The 25,804-nt window shown below is 44.9% G+C and overlaps 1 protein-coding gene and 3 pseudogenes across 1 annotated transcript; 2 read left to right on the top strand and 2 right to left on the bottom strand.

Annotated features, from left to right (window-relative positions):
* Nucleotides 1-1,544: 1,544 nt before the first annotated feature.
* Nucleotides 1,545-3,069, top strand: LOC132240683 (cyclin-dependent kinase 9-like). Its single transcript, XM_059708179.1, has one exon. It carries the CDS (start codon nt 1,569-1,571, stop codon nt 2,685-2,687), a length of 1,119 nt encoding a protein of 372 aa, XP_059564162.1. The 5' UTR covers nt 1,545-1,568; the 3' UTR covers nt 2,688-3,069.
* Nucleotides 3,070-5,529: 2,460 nt separating this feature from the next.
* Nucleotides 5,530-6,534, bottom strand: LOC132241764 (class I histocompatibility antigen, Gogo-B*0102 alpha chain-like; annotated as a pseudogene).
* Nucleotides 6,535-13,488: 6,954 nt separating this feature from the next.
* Nucleotides 13,489-21,728, top strand: LOC132241762 (lysine-specific demethylase 4D-like; annotated as a pseudogene).
* Nucleotides 21,729-21,731: 3 nt separating this feature from the next.
* On the bottom strand, nt 21,732-25,274 carry LOC132241761 (alanine--tRNA ligase, mitochondrial-like; annotated as a pseudogene).
* Between the last annotated feature and the right edge of the window lie 530 nt (nt 25,275-25,804).

The following is a 25,804-nucleotide window of genomic DNA, read 5'->3' as shown; positions in this document are numbered from 1 at the left end:
ATTTCGTATTGTTTACTGAAATTAATATGCTTGTAGTTCTCTGATTATCTATCAGGTTCTGAAAAAATGATATTAATTACTGCTAGTCTAGGGTGGGTTATCTTTTCTAATATTGGTGTGGTTTGACTTACTCACTCCTTTATTTTTAGCACACTACTTTATTTTTAACATCCTAATCTGCTTAATGATTGGAGTTTAGTTTTTACTTTGGTATAAAAGGTGGCCTACTCAAAGTGAAAGGATTAACAAGGCCTCCTCCCAAGATCCCATTGGATGGGCAATGAGAAGATTACTATGGCCTCGGTATAAAGCCAGGCCCAGGAGGATGTAGGCTGCATTTGAAGGCCAGCTCTGAAGCAGATACTGTCTCTCTGGATCCTGCAGTACCAACACCGGGAATTGGGAGTTTGCTGGTGGAAGGTAGGTCACTTGATTTCTGCTATTTGGGCTTGTGAGCAAAAGCGCTATTTTCCTATTACAAGTTTAAAAAAATGACTATAGTTTTACATTATTTACCATGGAGAAATATGCATCTGAATATCATCCCTTGAGCTAAAGCAAGTTTTTATTCTTTTAAAAATCAATTGATTTATTTAGAGAGAGAGCAGGAGGAATAGAGAGAGATGGAAACATCGATGAGAGTGAAATCGATCAGTAGCCCCCTGTGTGCCCCTAACGCAGAATCGAATTCATAATCTGGGCATGTATCCTGATGGGGAGTTCATCTGGAGACCCCTTGGATCATAGATTGATGCTCAACCCTGAGCCACACCTGCCAGGCTGAAAAACACAGTTTAAAAGTAAAAACTTTATTTTTCTTGGGAGAGGGAGAGGGAGAGAGACATCAATGTTGAGAAAGAATCATTGATCGGCTGCCTCCTGCATATCCCCCATTGGGGATCAAGCCCACAACCCAGGCATGTGCCCTGACCAGGAGTTGACCATGATCTACTGGTTCATAGGTTGATTCTTAACCGTGGAGGCACACTAGCTGGGGCATATATGTACTTTTGAGAAAATGATTTATTTTACTTTTCAAAATTATTATCAACAAGGTGTTCATAAGATTAAACTCTAATTTTTTTTTAAGACTCACCCTGGTGCATTTTTAGATGTGTCCCCTATTTTATTATACTGTGCTTATTTATTTGTACTTTTCAACACTTATGTCTTTTCATTTCTAATGGTCTTTTCTAAGAATCAGGTTTTAGAATAATTTCTATTAGGTGTTAGGTGTGTGTGTGTGTGTAATTCTTTATGAATATTCTATGTTCTTGTCTTCCGGTTTAGCTTTTAAACTTCCTTGAGGAAACTTTCCACTACAGCGGGGTGAGGAGCCATCCAGGCACTCCAACCTGTGATCCAGGAGAAGCCTCAGAGACCGTAACACTCCAACTGAGGAGACTCACAGTGCTTCAGGCTGAGACCCGCTCTCCCCCTCCCCCCCAAAGCTTGTGCTCCTGAGCCACACCTGTCAGGCTGAAAAACACAGTTTAAAAGCAAACACTTTTGTCCTGGAGAACAGAGCCGGGACCTGGGGCGGCAGCGGTGGCGCGTTGGAGGCGGCCATGGCAAAGCAATACGACTCAGTGGCGTACCCCTTCTGTGATGAGGTGACCAAATATGAGATGCTCACTAAGATCGGCCAAGGCACTTTCGGGGAGGTGTTTAAGGCAAAGCATCGCCTGACCGGCCAAAAGGTGGCTCTGAAGAAAGTCCTGATGGAGAACGAGAAGGAGGGGTTCCCCATCACGGCCTTGCGGGAAATCAAGATCCTCCAGCTTCTAAAACATGAGAATGTGGTCAACTTGATTGAGATCTGTCGAGCCAAAGCTTCCCCCTATAACCGCCGCAAAGGCAGCATATACCTGGTGTTCGACTTCTGCGAGCATGACCTTGCTGGGCTGCTGAGCAACGTGTCAGTCAAGTTCACACTGTCTGAGATCAAGAAGGTCATGCAGATGCTGCTCAATGGCCTCTACTACATCCACAGGAACAAGATCCTGCACAGGGACCTGAAGCCAGCAAATGTGCTCATCACCCGAGACGGGGTCCTCAAACTGGCAGACTTTGGGCTGGCCAGGGCCTTCAGTCTGGCCAAGAACAGCCAGCCCAACCGCTATACCAACCGTGTGGTGACACTCTGGTACCGGCCCCCGGAGCTATTGCTCGGGGCGCGGGAATATGGCCCCCCCATTGACCTGTGGGGTGCTGGATGCATCATGGCGGAGATGTGGACCCGCAGCCCTATCATGCAGGGCAACACGGAGCAGCGCCAGCTTGCCCTCATCTGCCAGCTCTGTGGCTCCATCACACCTGAGGTGTGGCCAAATGTGCACAAGTACGAGCTGTTTGAGAAACTGGAGCTAGTGAAGGGCCAGAAGCGGAAGGTGAAGGATAGGCTGAAGGCCTATGTGCGCCACCCCTATGCACTGGACCTCATGGACAAGTTGCTGGTGTTGGACCCTGCGCAGCGCATCGACAGCGATGATGCCCTCAACCATGACTTCTTCTGGTCTGACCCCATGCCCTCAGACCTCAAGGGCATGCTCTCCACCCACCAGACATCCATGTTCCAGTACCTGGCGCCACCACGCCGCAAGGGCAGCCAGGTCACCCAGCCTTCCACTAACCAGAGCCGCAATCCCACCCATATCAACCAGACGGAGTTCGAGCGTGTCTTCTGAGTGGTGGCGCTGCTGCTTTTCTTTAGGGCTCTATCTTCTGCTCTGTGACTCACGCTGTGGAGACAATGGGGCATTTGTGTTTTTTCTCCAGTGCATATGTTGTCTTATCCCCACCTGGGCACTGGGAATGCCATCCGAGTGGACTGGAGTAAAGCTTTGGCTCAATGTCCAGGAAGGCACTGAGGGTGCCCCCCTGGTTCCCTGGCTATGGAGAATGTCCAGAGTGTCTCCGCTTACCTTAGGACAGGGATGAGGTGGGGGAGAGGTGCACCCCACCAGTATCTTTCTAGGTTCCCAGCATGATGGGAGGAGGGACAGGTCCTCACCCATTCCCGGTTTTTCTCTTGGCCTAAGTCACTTGCATGGGGGACACCAGCCTAGAATATGGGCTGCTCTTGGCCTGAGCCTCAGAGGCACTGGGGCTAGCAAAAACCTGGTTTCTTCAGTAGGAGAATTTTATCACAGCACCTCCCAGCCAATCAGCAATCTGGGCTGGCCCTGTCCACAGTCAAGATGCTTTATCTCCTAGGAATGACCCTTTTGTTAAGCTGCCAGATGATTCTACTACTATGACAAGCAGGGCTCCCAGTTGCTAGCCAAATGGACCTCCCTGTTGGTACAGCTGCCCTGGAATGCTGTGGTACCTCTCAGGCATTCTCAGCCCACTCCTAGATGCCATGGACACGGCTGATTTCGATATTACCTTCAGGATCCCTCCCCTGCCATAGTGTGCCTTGATAAGAAGAACAATCTCAGGTGTTCTAAACTAAATTACAGCAGGAGATAGATAGATAGATAGATAGATAGATAGATAGATAGATAGATCTGTTAGTCTCTTCATGGCTTGGAGCCAACTACCAAAGGAGAGCTCACATTCCTCTGGCTGTCTTTGGAAGTGTGTATTAATTTCCAGATGACTCGTTCTGCAGATTCCTAAGACCCTGGTTCCCACTGGACATGCTGCAGCCACAACTGAGCCCAGCAGCTTCTCTTACTCGGCAGCTCTGACACACCTACACACGGCTCAGGCCTCTGCTCAGGCTGGAACTAGAACTTTACCCAATGAGTCTGTCAGCCAGTACTGCCTTGGGGATATTTGTAATTTGTTATATATTATGTTGGTATCGATTTTATACAGAGAGAACGGGATAGGGATAAGAGATAGACACATCTAATTCCAGGAGCCTCTGCTTATTTTCACGTGGGCTTTCTGGACCACTGCCCACAGCCAGTCTCCTGGAGCACGCCTTTCTTCATTCAAATTCTGCTCCTATCCCAGAGCTGGCCTCCTCCTTCTCTCACCCTTTTGCCTATAGGTCATGTAAATTTATTTTAGGTTAACTCTTTTTCTTCCCTCCCCACCGTCAACCCTCCTACCATTTGATGTATAAAAAGCTTGCAATACTCTGGGACAATGGGCATGTTGTCTTTTCTACCGTGCTGCTGGAGGTTTAGACTCCATGCCTCAAGATGGGTCTTGTTTTTGGTGAGCATTTTGATTAATAAAACCTTACTTACAAAAAAGACTTTCAGCCGTGGAAGTGAAATTTTTTGATCAGCCTCTAGCCTCCACAATTATTTGGGGCCAACATCAGGTGATTCTGAGGACCTAGCTGAGCCATATCTGAGCCTCTGAATCACTGAACATGCTACAGCTACATCAGAGCCCAGGAGCTTTCTCTCTCTGCAGCTCTGACTCACCTACTCCCAGGCCACTGCTCAGGCCTCTGCTCATACCTGAAACTAGACCGTTACCCAATGAATCTGTCAGCCAGTTCTGCCTTAGGGATGTTCATAATTTTTATTAAAAAATATGCTTTTTTGCCCCACCCTCACAGTTCAGTGTTTGAGCACCTACCCATGAACTTTGTTAATGTAAAAATAAAAACACATTGAAACCTGTAAAGAATTTTTGTGAGTTTATTTGAGACAAACTGTCGAAATATGCCAGGAGGCAGAACCTTAATGAATTGAGATAATGTTCTGGAGAATGGAGGGTTACATCTGTATTTATACATTGCAATCAAAGGAAAGGGATGTAGGTGGGTTACATGAAATCATTGGTGATAGATTAAGGAGGTGGGAATAAGCAAAGCGGGGAAACCTCTGGTATAGGATAAAAAGTGAAATGATGGACATGTGCTCTCTTACACAGATGGGTACAGGATAGCTTAACATAATTAACAGTTGACAATTAACTTGATAACAGTGACAATGAGGGAATGTCCTGGTGCCATTTGTTGTGCCCTGTGGGGTCCGGGGGTAAAAAGAAAGTTACAAGTTACCCAGACATCTCACAGATATGTTATCTTAGAGGCCAAAAGGTGAATGGGCTCAGTAAGGACCAAAGTTGATCTTTGTCAGGGAAAATATCGGCTTAGGACATGACTACCCATTATAACCTGTTTGTAATTAAATATTTAATTTTCAGACCTTCTTTTGTGGTTATTTTAGGTCTCTGAGTTTGCAAGACTGCCAGCCACACAGGCCTCTCCTGAGCTTGTCAGGTTAGCATGTGGCTCCTTTCGTCCACAACTTGCAAGTGGTGTTTTGATCCCCAGTCAGGGCACATGCCAGCGTTCAGGGCTTGATCCCCAGGAAGGGGCATGCAGGAGGCAGCCGGTCAATGATTCTCTCTTATTGATGTTTCAATCTCTCTTTCCCACTCCCTTCCTCTCTGAATCAATAAAAACATATTAAAACAATAAATAAATAAAACTATGTTTTCATTGATTTTAGAGAGAAAGAGAGAAGGACAGAGAGAAACATTAGAGAGAACCATAGATTGGCTACCTGGTCCCACTGGGAATGTGCCCTTACTTTAATGGACCCGGGGACCTCTTTAACAGGCCTGGGCACCGTCACTGCTGGCAGCCTGAGCATAGCTTCCTCTTTTCCCACCTGAGCGTCTCCTCCCCCACATCCCAGCTCCAGGCCACAAGCAATGCCCATGATGATGAGAAGGTCTGAGAAGGCGGCTCCCCTCTCAGGGTCAGGGGCTCAGGCAGCCCCTCGTGCTGCACATGGCACGTGTATCTCTGCTCCGCAACAGGGGGTACCCCCACGGCCGGGCTGCCCACTTCTGGAAGGTCCCGTCCCCTGCAGGCTTGGTCTCCACCAGCTCCATGTCCTGGGTCTGGTCCTTTCGGTCACGCTGCCAGGTCAGGGCGATGTCCGCAGGGTAGAAGCCCAGCGCCCAGCACCTCGGGGTGACCTCAAGGTCAGAGATGGGGCTGCGGGTCCCCTGTGCCTTTGGAGGGTCTGCGCGCTGCAGGGTCTCCTTCCCTTTCTCCAGGAAAACGCGGTGCCACTCCATGCAGGAGCCCTTCAGGTAGCTCTTGGGATGCTCAGCGTCACAGGTGATGTGAGCTGCCATGTGGGCCGCGGTCCGGGAGGTCAGGTCCTCGTTCAGGGCGCTGCAGCTGGCGCCATCATAGGCGGATTGTCCGTCCGTACCGCGTTGGAGGCGTCCGTCGGTCCCACGTCGCAGCCATACATGACCTGGAAGGTGTGAGACCCGTCCTCGCTCTGGTTGCGGGATGTCCAGGCTCACTCGCTAACTCTGTGCGGATCCCTTGAACTTCCCCGGTTCTGTCCCAGAACTGCGGGTCCTCCTGCTCCACGCACGGCAGCGGCATCCAGGGCCCACGGCTCCATCATCGGACTCGAACCGCAGGCTTTGCGTGTGTCCATGAAGCTGAAGGCGAGATACCCAGTCTCCCTGAGACCGGGCCCGGACACGACGGTGCAGAAATACCCCAGGGAGTGGGGCCGGCCCAGCTGGGGGTCAGTACCAGCACCCCCGAGTGCACCAGGAGTGGGGTGGGGGACTTCATGACCCGCATCCTCGGCGTTGGGGGGACAATCTCTTACTTATGTTTGATTAAAGTTGTTATCCCCCGTGTGTATTTTCAGAATAAAGAAAGGTAAAATCCTTACAATGCTTTCTCAAAATTCAGAGTGATATAAAAGACACATAGCTGTTAAAAGCAAGAAAACAGGGCCATATAGGAGTCGCTCACGCTAGGCATCACCTCACCAAACCAAGACTTAACTTAGATTCAGTTCCCAGAAATGGAAGCCAAGCCAGTGAATCAGGACTCGCCTGATGAGCCTCAGTTAGATAATCTGCCTGATGGGCCCCTCCGGCCCCTAAGGCAGCGGTTCTCAACCTGTGGGTCGCGACCCCTTTGGCGGTCAAACGACCCTTTCACAGGGGTCGCCTAAGACCATCCTGCATATCAGATATTTACATTACGATTCATAAGAGTAGCCACATTACAAATCTGAAGTAGCAGCGAAAGTAATTTTATGTTGGGTAACAACATGCGGAGCTGTATTCAAAGGACCAGAAGGCTGAGAACCACTGTCCCTAAGGGAAGGTAACCTTGCAATAACCCACCCAGGTGTTGCCTCTGTGACTTCCTGCTTCTGCTCCTTTCCGCCTGGAAAGGCCTTGCTTTTTGCCCAGCTCCTCTGAGCTCCTTCCCAGCTGCTACCCTGTATGCTGCCTGATCTGAATCCATGGAATTTTAAAATGACCTGAGTTTATCTTTTAACAATCTCAAACAAAGTGATTCAGAAAAGTTACCAGTAAAAGGACAAGCAAAACTCTGTGGTGCAAATACAAACAGAAAGCAGGAGTTATGGGGCTAAAATCAGACAAATTAGAATTGAGGCCCAAAGGCAAGTATCACCATGAAAATATGGCCGTCATTGAATACCCATGCAACTTTGATAAGGATAGATTTCAGAAAATAAAACAGGTTAAAAGAAACAGATTAAAAATAGGATATGTTTATGTGATATTGTGATTTATAATAGGTATAGATTGTATATTGGGTCTTCATCCCTATTTCTGGCACAGAGCTCCTAAAACCCTTGGGAATTCCTAAGAGCTGAGAGCTACACAGGTCTTTTTTGTTATATTAATGAGGTGACTTTCAGAATGCCCCTTGGCAACCAAAAGATGGGAAGTAGTCACCCAGAAACCAACCTTGTGATGAGAGGGTTGGAAGCCCCAACCCATACCCCAGCCCCATCTCCTGGGAGGAAAGAGGGGCTGGAGAGCCAATCAATTCCACTGGCCAGTGACTTAATTATTCATGACTATGGAACCAAACCTCCCTAAAACCAAAAAGGACAGCATTTGGGGAGCTTTCTGATTGGTGAAGAAATGGAGGTGTTGGGAGTTTGTGTGTTGTTACTAGAGAGGGCATGGATGCTTCTCACCTGGCCCAAGCCTTGCTCTGTGCACCTTTCCATCTGGCTGTTCCTGAGCTGTAACTGTTAGGTCTGATCCAATGTGGAAATCAACACCACCTCCCGGGGACCTGACCTTTAGCCCACTTCACAAACCATTTTGCCTTTTGCTTAGACCACGTTCCACTTGCTAAGACCATTATCTCTCCCTCAGGACCCACCCAGGGAATGCTCCACCCAGAAAAAGCCCCCCTAGAGTCCTTTAAAACCTCTGACTCCCTGTCCCTGGGTGTGGGCCCCAATTTGGGGCTCAGCCTATCTGGTTTTCCAGATGACCTCATAAATTCATAATTCTTTACCCCTTTTGGCTTCTTGCATTCCTCCTTTGGCGACCCTCACAATCACTTTTTATACTAAACCGGTAACATGGTAAGTGAAATGTTCTCTGAATTCTGTTAGGTGTTCTAACAAATTAATAAAACCCAAGCAGGTGGCCCGGAACCCCTGATTTATAGCCAATGGGTCAGAAGTTCCTGGGCTTGTGACTGGCATCTGAAGGCCATGGCCGGGTGGGGGCAAGGGCAGTTTTGTAGGACTGAGCCCTGCAGATGTGAGATCTGATGCTTCTCCAGGAATGTAGTATGAGAACTGAGCTGAACTGTGGGACAACCTGCTGGTGCCCTGAGCATTCTTGGTGTTGATGTGAGGACAAACCTTGGCCACACATCGGAACTGGATGTTCAGAGGCCTCTTTTACTTTGTGTTGTGCAAGACAAAAAACAACATATAAAATAGACAAGCTTAAGGATACAGAAAGCTTAAACCACAAGAACAATCAGGTAGAATTTATGTACCTGGTAATAGAATGCTCCCTTTTGTAATGTGCCAATGATCTGATCAATCACAAAATTAATAGTATAAGTAGTATTAGGCTGAAGAGAAAACATTCATAAATTCCAAAGCAGAGAAAAAAATCAGGCTTCTTAATTTCCATGCAATAAAAGTAGACATTATTGTTAAAAATCAGAACTATGGGAGTCTTCGTTTTTGGAAAGTTAAACATTTTCAATGGACTGACTTGTAGGCTTCAGGAACAGATGTAGGTTGCAGGAAACAGGGAACCAGAATATTTGTTAACTCTATGAACTCTGGCGCCATACCACCTGGTTTTGAATTCCAGTTTAACTTATACCAGTTTGTGTGACCTTAGCAAATCACTTAAATTCTAGGTGACTCAGTTTCCTCAACTGTAAAATGGGTATAGTAATCGCATCAACCTCATATGATTAGTATGACAGTTCTATGAGCTAATGTTTGTAAAGCGATAAAATGGATGTCTAAAACCTAATAAGCATTATGGAAATGCTTTTAGATTTCAAAACGAATGAAATACACATAACAATAGATGTGATCAGTTAAAATAGGATTGAGGAAAATTTTCAGTCTTATCAATGAAATTAACTGGATTAAGCTTCTGTCTCATAAAATCAGGAAAAAACAAAGTTACCTAAAGTAGCAGGAAGAAATTAATAAAAACATGCAGAAATTACTGAGTTAGATAAATTATAAAATAATATAAGTGGAAAATCAACAAAAAGCTCAAATAATATAGATACTTTTCTAGAAAAAATGAACTAAACCTGATTTCAGAAGTTAAAAATCTTCTGCCCTAACCGGTTTGGCTCAATGGATAGAGCGTCGGCCTGCGGACTGAAGGGTCCCAGATTGGATTCTGGTCAAGGACATGTACCTTGGTTGCGGGCACATCCCCAATAAGGGGTGTGCAGGAGGCAGCTGATCGATGTTTCTAATTCTCTATCCTTCTCCCTTCCTCTTTGTAAAAAATAAAAATAAAAAAATAAAACAAACAAACAAACAACAAACAAAAACTTCTATGTAATAAATATCAAAAGACATCAAAAGATCTGCCTTTTCCAAAACCACCAGTACTAGATGATTTCACAAGGAAATGTGGGAAACCTTTGAAGAGGAAACATTTCCAAATCTATTTGGCATAGGAAAAAAAATTCAAAGTTTTAAAGTAAACACAATATTGATAGAAAAAAATTGAGGAATTGCATGATAAAAATTAGTAAAGTTATGAATAATTAGCTAATACAATCTAACTACATTAAAAGAATACTATAATGACTAAAGGGGCTTATCCTAGGAAGGCAATGATGCTTTAAAATAAGGAAATCAGTAACATAACTTATCCTATTAGTAGATCCAAGGAGAAAGTTATATGGCCATTTTCAGGTGCTGATAGGTATTTGACAATATTCAACTGTCTTGTTTTAAACACATCCCCACATAGGAACCAATGGAGAGTTTCTTAACATGAAAACATTTTCTCTATTCATATAGTTAGCTATTTTAGCCCCAAAGCCAGCATTTTTCTTTTTTTTAATTTTTCATTTTTTAAAATTAATTTCAGAGAGGCAGGGTGAGGGAGAGAGAGATAGAAACATCAATGATAAGAGAGAATCATGGATTGGCTGCCTCTTGCACACCCCACACTGGGGATTGAGTCCACAACCTGGGCATGTGTCCTTGACCGGAATCGAACATGGGACCCTTCAATCCGCAGGCCAGTGCTCTGTTTACTGAGCCAAACAAGCCAGTGCAAGCCAGCATTTTTCTTAAGAGTGAAATATTTGAGCTCTAGCTGATTTGGCTCAGTGCATAGAGCATCAGCCTATGGACTGAACAGCCCCAGGTTCGATTCTGGTCAAGGGCAGATGCCCATGTTGTGGGCTCGATCTTCAGTAGGGGGCATGCAGGAGGCAGCTGATCAATGATTCTCTCTGATCATGGATGTTTCTGTCTCTTCCTCTCCCTTGCTCCCTGAAATCAATTAAAAAATATTTTTTTAAAAAGGGTGAAATATCTGAGACATTTCTGCAAGTAATTAAAATAGTTATCATTATTTATTGTTAGCTATTACTGTTAATCTCTTCCTGTGCCTAATTTATAAATATATAATACAAAGGTAATATGCAAATCAAGAGGACAGCAGAATAACTGGTCGCTATGACATGCACTGACCACCAGGGGGCAGATGCTCAATGCAGGAGATACCCCCTGGTGGTCAGTGCACTCCCACAAGCCGGCTGATGGCTGGTGAGTGCAGTGGTGTTAAGCCAGTTGGACATCTCCTGAGGGCTTCCCCGAATGCTAAAGGGTGCAGGCCAGGCTGAGGGGACCCCTTCCCGACCTCCTCCTCCCTGAGTGTACAAATGTCGTGCACCGGGCCTCTAGTTTTTAAATAAACTTTATTATAGATATGTCTAGAAAAATACAAAGTTTACCTATTCATGATTTTGGGCATTCACTGGGGAGGTCTTAGAACCCCCGTGGATAAGGAGGAACAAATGTCACCACTTAGTAAATATTGGAGTCAGTATTCAAATCCAACTTATGAATTAGTGCTATTTCTGTACCTGTCTTATCTTCCCTATGGAAATGATCATTTTTTCAAAACAGCCTAAGTCTTGATTTCTTAAAATTCTCTCTTGAAGCTATCTCAGTACTTAAGCATTCTAATCACTCTTTTCATATTTTTTAAAAATATATTTTTATTTATTTCAGAGAGGAAAGGAGAGGAAGAAAGCGATAGAAACACCAATGATGAGAGAGAATCATTGATTGGCTGCTCCGGTATGCCCCACATGGGGGATCGAACCCGCAATCTGGTCATGTACCCTGACCAGGAATCAAACTGTGACCTCCTGATTCATAGATCAATGCTCAATCACTGAGCCATATTTCATATTTATTTGAATAAATGATTAAGTGAAATTATCTAGCTGGAGTTTCTCATCTTTCTCTTTCCTGACTGGAAATATCTCTGGATCCTCATCTTTTGTAGCTTTTAATTTTAAGTTTAATCCTATTTTGAATTACAGTGAGGAGCCATGGGATTGGATTAGGATATGCCTAATTGGATTAAAATGTTATTGCTATCAGCCTATTCCCTTTTAGGATGGCTCCAAGTAAGAAAGCACTTTCAGATTAGTGGCAGGTAGGCTATGTATTATTCCATTCCTTCTTTTTCTTGTTAAATGTGAAATTGATAGAAAGAGAGAACTTTCTCTGTTAAAAGTTTAAAGCATTTGCTTTTTAATTGTGGGAACATTTTTTACTTTTACCTTAGAAGTTGTGATAGATGGAGTTTCCATTTCTCCTAAATTAAAATTGAATATATGTATTTATTTCATTAAAAAATATATATATATATACACACACATATACATATACACACATATACATATGCACCTATATCTTCAGCTAGTTTTGCGATGTTGTCATGTTGAAAGTTTTAAAGCAAATGTTTTTAAATTGTTGTTTGTTGATATTTAGAGAAACAGAGGGAGAGAGAGAGAGAGAGAGAGAGAGAGAGAGAGAGAGAGAGAGAGAGAGATTTGTTGTTCCACTTGTTGATGCATTCATAGGTTGCCTCTTGTATGTGCCCTGACCAGAGATTGAACCTGAAACCTTGGTCATATCAGGATGATGCTCTAACCATCTAAGCTACTTGGCCAAGGCAGTTAAAGGAAGATTTTTATGATGAAAAAAATCTTTTTATTTGATGGGAAACTGAAGGAGTAGACCCGTTTTGGACATAAATGGTTTTGGAGGATGTTGACAGATTGTATAGGGATGGTGCTGAGAGAATTCAATTTTTGATGAAACACATAGAGCCAGACCTGCAGTCCATGCTGCTTCATTTTGAGGTTGAGTCCACAGGGAAAGCATATTTTTGGATCTTGGAAAATGTTCATGTAAAATTGAGATTCCATATTATTGGACAATTGCCTTTTTATTCCTCCATCCTTTTTTAAAATTTTTATTGATTAATTTTTATTGATTACATCTGTGTCCTTATCTCCATATTACCCCCCTCTCCCGCCACTCATGCCCTCAACCCCCTCTTGTCTGTGTCCATTGGTTAGGCATATATATATATATATATATATATATATATATATATATATATATACACACACACACACAGTGGGGCCTTGACTTATGAGTGTTTCGACTAATGAGTTTTTTGAGATAAGAGCCGTCTCTCGGCCGATTTTTTGCTTTGAGTTGTGAGCTAAAATTTGGGTTATGAGCCAGCTTCAGATACCCCCCACTAGTTGGCGCAGTGAACCTCACAGTGAACGCCACAACATCAGCCCAGCATCACGTGTCTCACTCGTTCACTTTTTGATTTGACATAACGAGTAATTTGAGTTATGAGCTCCGTCACAGAACGAATTAAACTCGTAAGTCAAGGCCCCACTGTATATATATTTAAATTTATACCATGGAATGTTATGCAGCAGTAAAAAAAGAAGAATCTCTTACCCTTTGAGACAGCATGGAGGGACCTGGAGAGTATCATGTGAAGTGAAATAGGTCAGTCAGAGAAAGACAAGTATGATAGGATCTCACTCATACGTGGAATCTAAGTAACAAAATAAACTGATGAATGGAGTGGATCCAGAGACATGAAAGCATGGAACAGTGTGTGGAATCTCAGAGGGAAGGAGGGGGAGGGCGGGTGGGAGTAATCAACCAGGACCTTGTATGCATATATGCATGGCCCATGGACACAGATGAGGCCATGCATGTATGGGGTGGTAATGGCCTGTGGCAGGGGGCGGGCTGGAGGGGGTTAATGGGGTAATGGGGGACAAAAGGGGACATATGTAATATTTTCAACAATAAAGAATTATGTTTTAAAAAAAGAATTAAGGATTGGCAAAAAAATGTTCAAAAGAGATTAAAGCAAGACTATTTACATTTAAAATATAGTTCTTTATTGATTTCAGAGATGAAGGAAGGGGGAGAGAGAAATAAAAACATCAATGATGAGAAAGAATCATTGATTGGCTGCCTCCTGCACATCCCCTACTGGGGATTGAGCCCGCAACTGGGGCATGTGCCCTTGTCAGGAATCCAGCCTGGGACCCTTCAGTCCACAGGCTGATGCTCTACCAGTGGTTCTCAACATTCCTAATGCCGTGACCCTTTAATACAGTTCCTCATGTTGTGGTGCCCCCCAACCATAAAATTATTTTCGTTGCTACTTCATAACTGTAATTTTGCTACTGTTATGAATCATAATGTAAATATCTGATATGCTATATTTGTTTTCTGATGGCCACGATCCACAGGTTGAGAACCTCCAATCCACTGAGCCAAACTGGTTAGGACAAGACTATTTTCATTTAAAGTGGAGTCTAAAATTTTTAAATCTTTACCTTTTGTTTTGGTGATTATTTTTTTTTATTTTATTTGGTCAAATTTTCAGTTTATTGGGGCATTTATGGGGTTTTGTGTATTTTCACATTCAGCTCTCAAAGAAATACATTCACAGAAAATAGTTTTCTTTAGTGAGATGATAAAACAAGGTTTACTAGCAGTGATAAAGAACATTTTGGAGCATGTGGTTGATCAATTACATTGGACCTGATTGAATAAAATTGTTTTTTCATTCACATCTATCATACTAAGATTTTTTAATGAACTGTCAATGAAAATATCCCATTTGTTTTGTGAAAGAAACTGCTGAATCTTGTATGTAGTTTCTGAATGAATTGGCAAGCTGGGAGATATTTTTATAATTGTAGTTGCTACAGAGTTCTAGTTCGAATAGTTGGTGCTGTGTGACATAGGTGAGATGTTATGTTGTTGTGGTGGTTAATATTTATGTGTTCGATAATAGTCGCTTCATGCATTTCTCTAGCAACCTTAGCTGTATTCAGAACAGACTCTGGGATTTGGGGAGTTTGCTGCTTATTTATTTAAAACCTTAGCATCTGAGGAACATGGCATCTAGACTCTAAGATTTAAAATAATGACATTTCATTCAGTGTGAAAAAATATATTTTAAAAATATATTGTTAATCCCAGCAACAACACAGAGTGGTTCCTGGTACGCGGTGCCTTGTTGTGTTGTATTTTGTGCCTTTAAATCAACGCAGCAGATCCAAACAACAGCAGCCTCCTGAGCACCACACCCTCTGTCTGAGGAACAGCAGCTGTACATGAAACCTCCCCCTACTAGCCAGAAGAGCTACCACACCTGTGAACAGCACCCACCAGAGGAGCTGCTGCCAACTGAGAAGCAGCTGCTACAGCAACCGCCCGAATAGCAACCACAGCCCAAGGAGTCACTGCCACCAAGGGAGCAGCCACTGAACGACTCAACGTCTAGATATGTCAGTGAGATCAAACATGGGTAGACAAAGAAACCCCCAAAGGAAAGAAAAAGAGGACTCGCCAGAAAAGCAACTAAGTGATACAGAGGCATGCAACATGACTGAAAAAGAATTCAGAATAAGGGTCCTAGAGTTCATAAACTGGACGGAGGACAAAATCAATAACATATGCAAGAAGCTAGAAGAAACAGATGAAAAAATCAACAACTTAAGTAAGACCCAAGAAGAAATGAAGAGTGATGTAGCTGCAATAAAAAACACCATTGAAAGTATCAACAGTAGACTAGGAGAAGCGGAGGACCGAATTAGTGAATTAGAAGACAAGGAAGCAAAACACACCCAAACTGTACTGCAATTGGAGAAAAAAATTAAAAGACAGGAGGAGAGCCTAAGGGAGCTTTGGGACAACATGAAACGAAACAACATACAAATAATAGGGGTGCCAGAACAACAGAAAGAGGAACAAGGATTAGAAAACCTATTCGAAGAAATAATATCAGAAAACTTCCCTGAGGTGGGGAAGAAAAAAGTCACACAAGCCCAGAGAATCCCAAACAAGGTGAACCCGAAAAGACCCACACCAAGACACATCATAATTACCATGGCCAATGTTCAGAACAAAGAGAAAATCTTACAGGCCGCAAGAGAGAGACGGAAAGTTACATACAAGGGATCTCCCATTAGATTGTCAAATGATTTCTCAACAGAAACATATCAGGCAAGAAAAGAATGGACCGAAATTTACAAAGTGATGCAAAGCAAAGGACTGAATCCAAGAATACTCTATCCAGCAAGGCTATCATTCAAACTTGAAGGGGAAATAAGAAGCTTCACAGACAAAAAAAGGCTAAGGGAGTTTATCACCACCAAACCAGCAATGCAAGAAATGCTAAAGGGACTGGTGTAAAAAGAAGAAATAAAAAGCTCAGAAAGAAAACAGCCACACAAAAAACGAAATGGCTACAAACAAGTACCTTTCAATAATAACTTTAAACGTAAATGGACTAAATGATCCAACCAAAAGACATCGAATGGCTGAATGGATAAAAAAACATGACCCATACATCTGCTGTCTACAAGAGACCCACCTCATTAGAAGGGACTCACACAGACTGAAAGTGAAGGGATGGAAAAATATCTTTCAGGCAAATGGAAAGGAAAAGAAAGCTGGGGTAGCAATACTTATATCGGACAAAATAGACCTCAAAGTGAAGGCCATAACAAGAGATAAGGAAGGCCACTTCATAATACTAAATTGATCAATACAACAAGAAGATATAACTCTGGTAAACATATATGCACCCAATGCAGGAGCACCCAAATTCATAAAAAAAAAACTCCTGGAAGATATCAAAGGAGAGATCGACAGCAATACAATCATAGTAGGGGACTTAAATACACCACTGACATCACTGGATAAGTCCGCTAGACAAACAATCAGCAAAGATACAGCAATCCTAAATGACTCACTAGATCAGATGGACTTAATAGACATCTTCAGAACACTTCACCCCAAAGCCAGGGAATATACATTCTACTCAAATGCTCATAAGACATATTCAAAAATAGACCATATATTGGGACACAAGCAAAGTATCCCCAAATTCAAGAAGATTGAAATCATAAAAAGCATCTTCGCAGACCACGATGGCATAATACTAGAAATAAACTACAATAAAAACAACCCAAAATACTCAAACACCTGGAAGCTGAATAGCATGCTATTAAACATTGATTGGGTTACCAATGAGATCAAAGAAGAAATGAAAAACATCCTGGAAACTAATGACAACGAAAACACAACAATCCAAAACCTATGGGACACAATGAAAGCAGTCCTGAGTGGGAAGTTTATAGCTCTACAGGCCTATCTCAAAAAACAAGAAAAAATGGTAATAAATCATCTAACTCTACAACTCAAAGAATTAGAAAGACAGCAACAAGAAAACCCCAGAGTGAGCAGAAGGAAGGAGATAATAAAGATCAGAGAAGAAATAAATGACATAGAGACCAAAAAAACAATACAGAAAATCAATGAAACCAAGAGCTGGTTCTTTGAAAGGATAAACAAGGTTGACAAACCTCTAGCCAGACTCACCAATAAGCAAAGAGCGAGGACCCAAATAAACAAAATCAGAAATGATAGAGGCGAAATAACAACAGACCCCACAGAAATACAAATGATTGTTAAAAAATACTATGGACAGCTCTACTCCAACAAACTAGACAACCTGGAGGAAATGGACAAATTCCTAGAAAAATACAACATTCCAAAACTCAATCAGGAAGAATCTAAAAACCTCAACAGGCCAATAACTATGGAAGAAATTGAAGCAGTCATCAAAAAGCTTCCATCAAACAAAAGCCCAGGACCAGACAGCTTCACAGGGGAGTTTTACCAAACATTCAAGGAAGAACTAAAACCTATCCTCCTCAGACTACTACAAAAAATTCAAGAGGAAGAAACACTTCTAAGCTCATTCTATGAAGCCAGCATGACCCTGATACCAAAACCAGGAAAAGACAACACAATGAAAGAGAATTACAGGCCAATATCCCTCATGAACATAGATGCCAAAATCCTCAACAAAATCTTAGCAAATCGGATCCAGCAGTACATCAGAAAGATCATACACCATGACCAAGTAGGATTTATCCCAGGGATGCAAGGATGGTACAATATCCGCAAATCAATAAACGTGATACATCACATAAACAAATTGAAAGAAAAAAACCACATGGTCATATCAATTGATGCAGAAAAAGCATTTGACAAAATTCAACACCCATTTTTGATAAAAACTCTCAGTAAGGTGGGAGTAGAAGGATCATACCTCAACATAATAAAAACCATATGTGACAGGCCCACAGCCAGCATCATACTCAATGGACAAAAACTAACACCATTTCCCCTAAGAACAGGAACAAGACAGGGATGCACCCTCTAACCACTCCTGTTCAACATAGTACTGGAAATGTTAGCCATTGCAATTAGGCAAGAAGAAGAAATAAAAGGCATCCAAATTGGAAAAGAGGAAGTAAAACTGTCCTTATTTGCAGACGACATGATTTTATACATACAAAACCCTAGAGACTCCATCAAAAAGCTACTAGACTTAATACATGAATTTGGCAATGTAGCAGGATACAAAATTAACCCCAAGAAATCTGAGGCATTTCTATACACCAATAGTGAACTTTCAGAAAGAGAGATTATAAAAACAACCCCGTTTACCATCACACCAAAAAAATTAAGCTACCTAGGAATAAACTTAACTAAAGAGGTAAAAGACCTCTACTCAGAAAACTACAGGACGTTGAAAAAAGATATAGAGGAAGACATAAACAGATGGAAGAACATACCGTGTTCATGGATTGGTAGAATCAACATCATCAAAATGTCCATACTACCCAAAGCAATCTATAAATTCAATGCACTTCCCATTAATATACCAACGGCATACTTCAGAGATCTAGAACGAACTCTCCAATAATTCATCTGGAATAAAAAAAGACCCCGAATAGCTGCAGCAATCCTGAAAAAGAACAAAGTAGGTGGGATCTCAATACCAGATATCAAGTTGTATTACAAAGCCACTGTTCTCAAAACTGCCTGGTACTGGCACAAGAGTAGGCATATAGATCAATGGAATAGAATAGAGAGCCCAGAAATCGGCCCGAACCAATATGCTCAATTAATATTTGACAAAGGAGGCAAGAACATACAATGGAGCCAAGCTAGTCTCTTCAATAAATGGTGTTGGGAAAATTGGACAGATATATATGCAAGAAAATGAAACTAGACCACCAACTTACACCATACACAAAAATAAACTCAAAATGGATAAAGGACTTAAATGTACGACAGGAAACCATAAAAATTCTAGAAGAATCCAAAGGCCACAAAATCTCAGACATATGCCGAAGCAATTTCTTCACTGATACGGCTCCTAGGGCACTTGAAACTAAAGAGAAAATGAACAAATGAGACTACATCAAAATAAAAAGCTTCTGCACAGCAAAAGAAACCATCAACAAAACAACGAAAAAACCCACTGTGTGGGAAAACATATTTGCCAATGTCATATCTGATAAGGGCCTAATCTCCAAAATTTATAGGGAACTCATACAACTTAACAAAAGGAAGATAAACAATCCAATCAAAAAATGGGCAAAGGACCTAAATAGACACCTTTCAAAAGAGGACATTCAGAAAGCCAAGAGACATATGAAAACATGCTCAAAGTCACTAATCATCCGAGAGATGCAAATCAAAACAACAATGAGGTACTATCTTACACCTGTCAGACTGGCTATCATCAAGAAATCAACAAACGACAAGTGCTGGAGAGGATGTGGAGAAAAAGGAACACATGTGCACTGCTGGTGGGAATGCAGACTGGTGCAGCCACTATGGAAGACAGTATGGAGTTTCCTCAAAAAACTGAAAATGGAATTCCCATTTGACCCTGTGATCCCACTTCTAGGAATATATCCCAAGAAACCAGAAACACCAATCAGAAAGGATATATGCACCCCTATGTTCATAGCAGCACAATTCACCATAGCTAAGATCTGGAAACAGCCTAAGTGCCCATCAGTAGATGAATGGATTAGAAAACTGTGGTACATCTACACGATGGAATACTATGCTGCTCTAAAAAGGAAGGAACTCTTACCATTTGCAACGTCATGGATGGAACTGGAGAGCATTATGCTAAGTGAAATAAGCCAGTCAATGAAGGAAAAATACCACATGATCTCACTCATTCGTGGATAATAGAGACCATTATAAACTTTTGAACAATAATAGATACAGAGGCGGGGCTGCCTCGGACAGATTGTCGGACTGCAGCGGGGGGGCCGGGGAGGGTTTGGGGGCAGGAGGTAGCGGGTAGGAGATCAACCGAAGGACTTGTGTGCATGCATATAAGCGTGACCAATGGACATGGCACACTGGGGGATGGGGGAGGCTAGGGGACTGCCTAGGGCGGGCGGGGGGGGGGGAAATGGACACATATGTAATACCCTTTGTAATACTTTAAGCAATAAAAAATAAATAAAAGCAAAAAAAAAAAGCTGGGGTAGCAATACTTATATCTCACAAAATAGACCTTAAAGCAGGGGTCCTCAAACTTTTTAAACAGGGGGCCAGTTCACTGTCCCTGAGACCATTGGAGGGCCGGACTATAGTTTAAAAAACAACTATGAACAAATTCCTATGCACACTGCACATATCTTATTTTGAAGTAAAAAAACAAAATGGGAACAAATACAATATTTGTATTTGCATGTGGCCCACGGGTCATAGTTTGAGGACCCCTGCCTTAAATTGAAAAGAAAATATATATATATATATATATATATATATATATATATATATATATATATATATATATATATATATATTGTTTACATGGAATCCACAGACAGAGCAGGCCTAGCTAAGAATCTCAAAATCAGGAGTCCATAGCATTGTAATGTCCACTCCTGTCCAGCAGGTGGCGGGTGTTGGTGTTCCAGGAAAAATCCCCACATTTTGGGGAAAAGCTGAAAGTATCTGACCCAGGCACCTAGGATTTTGAGGATTTGGAGTGAAAATATTTGAAGAAACCTTTATATAACCAAGTTATGTCATTTAAAAAAAAATCAGTGACTCTATATGTGATAAAAACGCTGGGAACCATTCAGTAACTACTGGAGCAGGAGTGTGGAGGGTCGCTGGGCACTAGGAGGACATGAACCTTTTCAGCATCAACTACCTGCACTTCGGGGAGCCCAAAACGTGGTAGGCGGTGCCCCCAGAGCACGGCCAGCGCCTGGAGCGCCTGGCCAGGGACCTTTTCCCAGGGCAGCTCTCAGGGCTGCCAGGCGTTCCTGCGGCACAAGGTGGCCCTAATCTCGCCCACTGTCCTCAAGGAGAACGGGGTCCCATTCAGTCGCATCACTCAGGAGGCTGGAGAGTTCATGGTGACCTTTCCCTATGGCTACCACGCTGGCTTCAACCATGGCTTCCACTGTGCGGAGGCCATCAACTTTGCCACCCAGCGATGGGTCGACTATGGCAAAGTGGCCTCTCAGTGCAGCTGCGGGGAGGCCCGGGTGAGCTTTCCCATGGACGTGTTCGTGCGCCTCCTGCAGCCCGAGCGCTATGAGCTGTGGAAACGCGGGCAGGACCGGACTGTTGTGGACCACGTGGAGCCCACGGCATCGCGCAGCCAGACGCTGAGCGTCTGGAGGGAGGGCAGGGCGGCCTGGAGATCTGCGCTGGGCCTGAGGCACCTGCAGCCCCGTCGGGCCACGCACACCACTGGGTCAGTGGGCACTGGCCATAGGTCCCGCGGCCACCAATGCTTCAGGGTCTTGTGCGCCAGCCATGCTTGCGCCCCCCACTAGCCCTGGGTTCTGCCCCTGCTGCCCAGCCCGAGGCTGCCGCGGCCCTCTGCTCCTTGAAGCCAGACCCATCCTCACAGCCAACCTCGGGCCCATCTGCCCAGCCCAGCCAACTGGCGCACGTGGTGGGGGAAGTGGTCATCGTCCACAGGAACAGGGGACTCGAGTGGACTGTCAGGCCCCGGCTAAGAGGCGCCGCCTAGTGGGCGCAGTGCGCAAACTCCGGATCCCACTGGGGCATCAGGGTGGTGTCCACAGCATCAATGAGGCCTCTCATGGCCTTGGACAGCTGCTGGGCCTCCACCACGTCCCGGCTGCCCGGACTCAGTGGCTCTGTGGCTGCTTCCACCTCCTGGGCCAGGCTCTGGCCCACTTCTCGGGCCTGCTCCCCAGTGATGGCCAGCAGGCGGTGGTGCCCTTTTTGAGCTGGCGCTCCCCAACGATGACCAGGTCTCCTACAGCCCCTGTGGGCAGCAAGTGCGTCCACAGCACAGCTCCACAGAGGTCTGCAGTGCAGCCTGAGAAGCTGGGTCCAGTGCCTGGGCCACGGGCACCCACACTGACACCACCCGCACTGGGTCTGGGTTTACCACATCCAGGCAGCACAGGCCAGGGACATGGGCAGTGTGTGCCAGGGCTACCTCCTCCATGGACATGGCCTCGTCCGGCTGCACAGCCTCCTGCACCGTGCTCTCCACTGCCTGGAGCTGCTCTGGGGTCAGCAGGGCCTGGGTGGCCATGTCAAAGAGCAGCCGCTCGGGGTTGAGATGGGAGCCTCGCTGCTCTGTGCCAGGGCCCAGGGCCCAAGACCTGCCGCAGCGCCCAGTTTAGCCGGTGGATGGCCGTGTGCTTCTGCATGCAGCCTAGATGCCAGGACCTATCCACATGCAGCTGCACCGCATCCCCCACCTTCAGGCCCTCAGAGGCCACAGCCTCAAACAGGATGAAGCCTTCACACACCTGGGCCCGGGCAACCGTGAACAGCACATCCTGCTGCCCCACCCGTACCAGGTAAGCTCGGCCTGAAGCCTGACCCCCTGTTCAGCGTAGAGGTTGGTTCTGTCTAAGAGGATGCCACAGCGCTGGCCTTCCCCCACAGAGGCCTCGGCTGTTCAGTCCTCTGTCTGTAGCTGGAGCTCCTGGGCCTCGCAGGTGCCAAACTCATAACCCCCACGGGGTCGAAGGCAGTAGTGGTACTTGGGGCTGTCATCGGTTGGGGGCAGCCCTCGGCGCTGCAGCTCCCCCAGCGCATGGATGTTGATCCGCAGTCCCTGCTCCTCAGCTGGCTCAGCCTGCTGGGCCCGGTGCTGGGCCTCCTCCTGGGCCAGCTGCGCCAGCCCAGCAGAGTCCAGCTGCACCCCTTTCTCCTCCAGCATTAGCTCTACCAGGTCCAGTGGGAGCCCCAGGCCACCAGACATTGACAAGGACCAGGCCACGTAGGCAGGGAGCACATCAGAAGGTCCCAGGTGCCTAATGGTCCGATCGATGATCCGCCGACCGACCCCGCTGCAGGGAGGCCAGGAAGGCTGCCTTGTCCTCCGACACCAGGTTGGCTATCTGGGCTGAGTTCTTCTGCAGCTCTGGGTAAGTGTCTCCCTGGAGGAGGGGACAGGGCAGTGTCTCCACCACTACCGGTACCAGGCTGCCTAGGAAGCCGGGTGGTGCCCGCAAGACCTCTGTAGAGAACCGCACGGCTCGATGGAGGGTCAGACGAAGAACCAGCCCGGTGCCCGACAGGAATCGAACTTGGGACCCTTCAGTCCGCAGGCCCACGCTCTATCCACTGAACCAAACCAGCTAGGGCATCCTCTGCTACCTCTTAAAGCAATCTTTCTCAACTTGGGAATTAGCACTTAGCGAGCTTTTACCGTTTGGGATAATCTGAAAACAAAAACAAACAGAAAACACAGCGAACACAAGCCTGTTTGGGGCACCGCATTATAGCATTATACCTGGGTGTGGGCCTGTGTTGAATTTCCATTTGCCTGTGTGAATTCCTGCCTTCTATGGAGCCATTGCCTTGCAGAGACAGGGATTTGGTTATTGTTATTTGCTTCTGAGAGTCTCATGGCTGATTCTCCATGGACTGAAGACAATCTCTGAATCTAGCTTGTGCCCCTTGTTTACATCTCTCCTGAGCCTTTTGCCTTTGTTTTCATTGGCTGTCAATTCTCATCAGCTGTTTTATTTCCTCAGTTCTTTGTGAATTTGAAGTGTAGGGAAAGTGGAGACACAGGGTTCCCTGTGCAAACATTAATTAATTACCTGTGTTCCTACCGTTTTGAGGTTGTACAAGTCATTTTATAAAAAACTGACCAGGTCTAAAATCAGTCTCCTCTCAAATCTCCCTCCCTTCTTAACTCTAGGCTCTACAGGGGTGGGCAAACTTTTTGACTCGAGGGCCACAATGGGTTCCTAAACTGGACCGGAGGGCCGGAACCAAAGCATGGATGGAGTGTTTGTGTGAACTAATATAAATTCAAAGGAAACATCATTTCATAAAAGGGTACGGTCTTTTTTTTCAATAGTTTTATTCATTTCAAAAGGGCCGGATCTGGCCCATGGGCCGTAGTTTGCCCATGGCTGTTAGCACCTTCCTTCCCAATGCCCTGGAGGAAAACGCAGCATTACAACAAAATGCAATCGCAAATGTTGCAAAAGATGCTGTATTTCACGTAGTTGAGCAAAGAGATGAGGGAAATGGCAAGTCATGGACAAATGGGGACAGGGCAGGAAGAAATTCAGAAATTCATAAATTGACAGAACCTGGCTGGAGAACCTGACTAGAGAACCTGGCTGGGCTGCTGATCAATTGAACGCTGTCTCCTTGTCCTTCCGTCTTTGCTGGCTCCATCCACACGTATGGGAACCCCTGGACCTGCTGGTGTTGGACCCCAGCATATGGCACTGCGGAGGCACGGGGACTTGCGGCGCCACCAGGCCGCGCTCTTCTTCCTGAACAACATCTCCCTGGACAGGCAGCCTGAGCCTGGGCCGGGTCAGCGAGAATCTCCCGCCGCCTCCACAGCTGCTGCCACTAGGCCCTCCTGACAGCATGGTCAGGGCCTGCTCAGCCCAGCACCCGCGCCCTCCCTGCTGGCCTAGGTCTGGATGCCCTGCGCCCGAGAAGGCGAGTTGCCTCCCAGCGCTGCTCCCTCCAGTTCCTGGAAGACACCATGGGATGTCCCTTGGCTCAAAGAACCCAGCACATACCCGGATCCCCCAGACACAAGGGCCTAAAGAAGCAGGATCATGCTGAGCTGCACCAAGCGGTTCCTGTGTGCGGCCTTGTCTGTCCTGCCTTATGGAGAAGGCCTGCAGGTCAGTGACCTGAGGGTGGACAGCCAGAAGCAGAGACATCCATCCGGTGGCGTGTCTGTTTCTTCTGAGATGTAGCAGAAACACACTTATTACTGTTTTGGATTGCCATTGTTTTATTTCCAAACAGGGACCCTTAGAAGGAGCAGTGCGGACAATTTGGGTACCAGAGTATTACGTGAGTCACCACAACGGACCCAGAGAAGCTCCTTGTCCCATCGTTCCGAAGACTTAGATTTGTCCCGATGACAGAAAAGTGGAAAAAAGAAGAAAAGGAAGGCTATGCAAGGGACTGAGGTGCCAACATGGTATCAGGTAAAGTAGTTAACAACTGAGGCCCAGCAGATGGTAGAAAAGCAAGAAGTGGAAGCTCCTCTCTCAGCCAAGTCTGAGGACTCTGAGTAAATCAGCAAAAGAAACTTGCATTTAGCAGAAACTCACTTACTGCTTTTTGCATTGCCATTGTTTTATTATTCTTACTAGCTTTAAAAATGTTATGTTTGTTTTAAAATGTTTTGGGTTTTGCATTGGTATTGTCTTGTTATTGTTTTAATAGCCAGAGTTTTGTTCGTGATGCTTAAGTTTTACTTTCATTATGGTAGCTTTTTGTTCTTGATGCTTAAAAACTTTCATTATAGTACCTTAAAAAATAGTGAAGGTCCCTGACTGGTTTGGCTCAGAGGATGGAGCGTTGGCCTGTGGATGAAAGGTCCCAGGTACGATTCCCGTCAAGGGCATGTACCTTGGTTGTGGGCACATCCCCAGTAGGGGGTGTGCAGGAGGAAGGTGATCGATGTTTCTCTCTCATTGATGTTTCTCACTCTCTATCTCTCTCCCTTCCTCTCTGTAAGAAATCAATAAAATATATTTTTAAAAAATAATAAAAAAAAATAAGTAAAAGAAGGGTGAGATGTGAGGAGCCGATATAGGGTTAAGACTCGGACTGACCAGTTGGCTAAATCACAAACAAGTCTTCTTCTGAGTCTT

The sequence above is a fragment of the Myotis daubentonii genome, chromosome 9 (genome assembly GCF_963259705.1).
Source record: "Myotis daubentonii chromosome 9, mMyoDau2.1, whole genome shotgun sequence".
Taxonomy (NCBI): Eukaryota; Metazoa; Chordata; class Mammalia; order Chiroptera; family Vespertilionidae; genus Myotis; species Myotis daubentonii.
Note: the sequence above shows the minus strand (reverse complement) of the source record. Positions and strands in the feature narration are given on the sequence as shown.

Coding starts and splice junctions, on each gene's coding strand:
- LOC132240683 (XM_059708179.1), top strand. CDS start 1,569: ATGGCAAAGCAATACGACTCAGTGGCGTACCCCTTCTGTGATGAGGTG.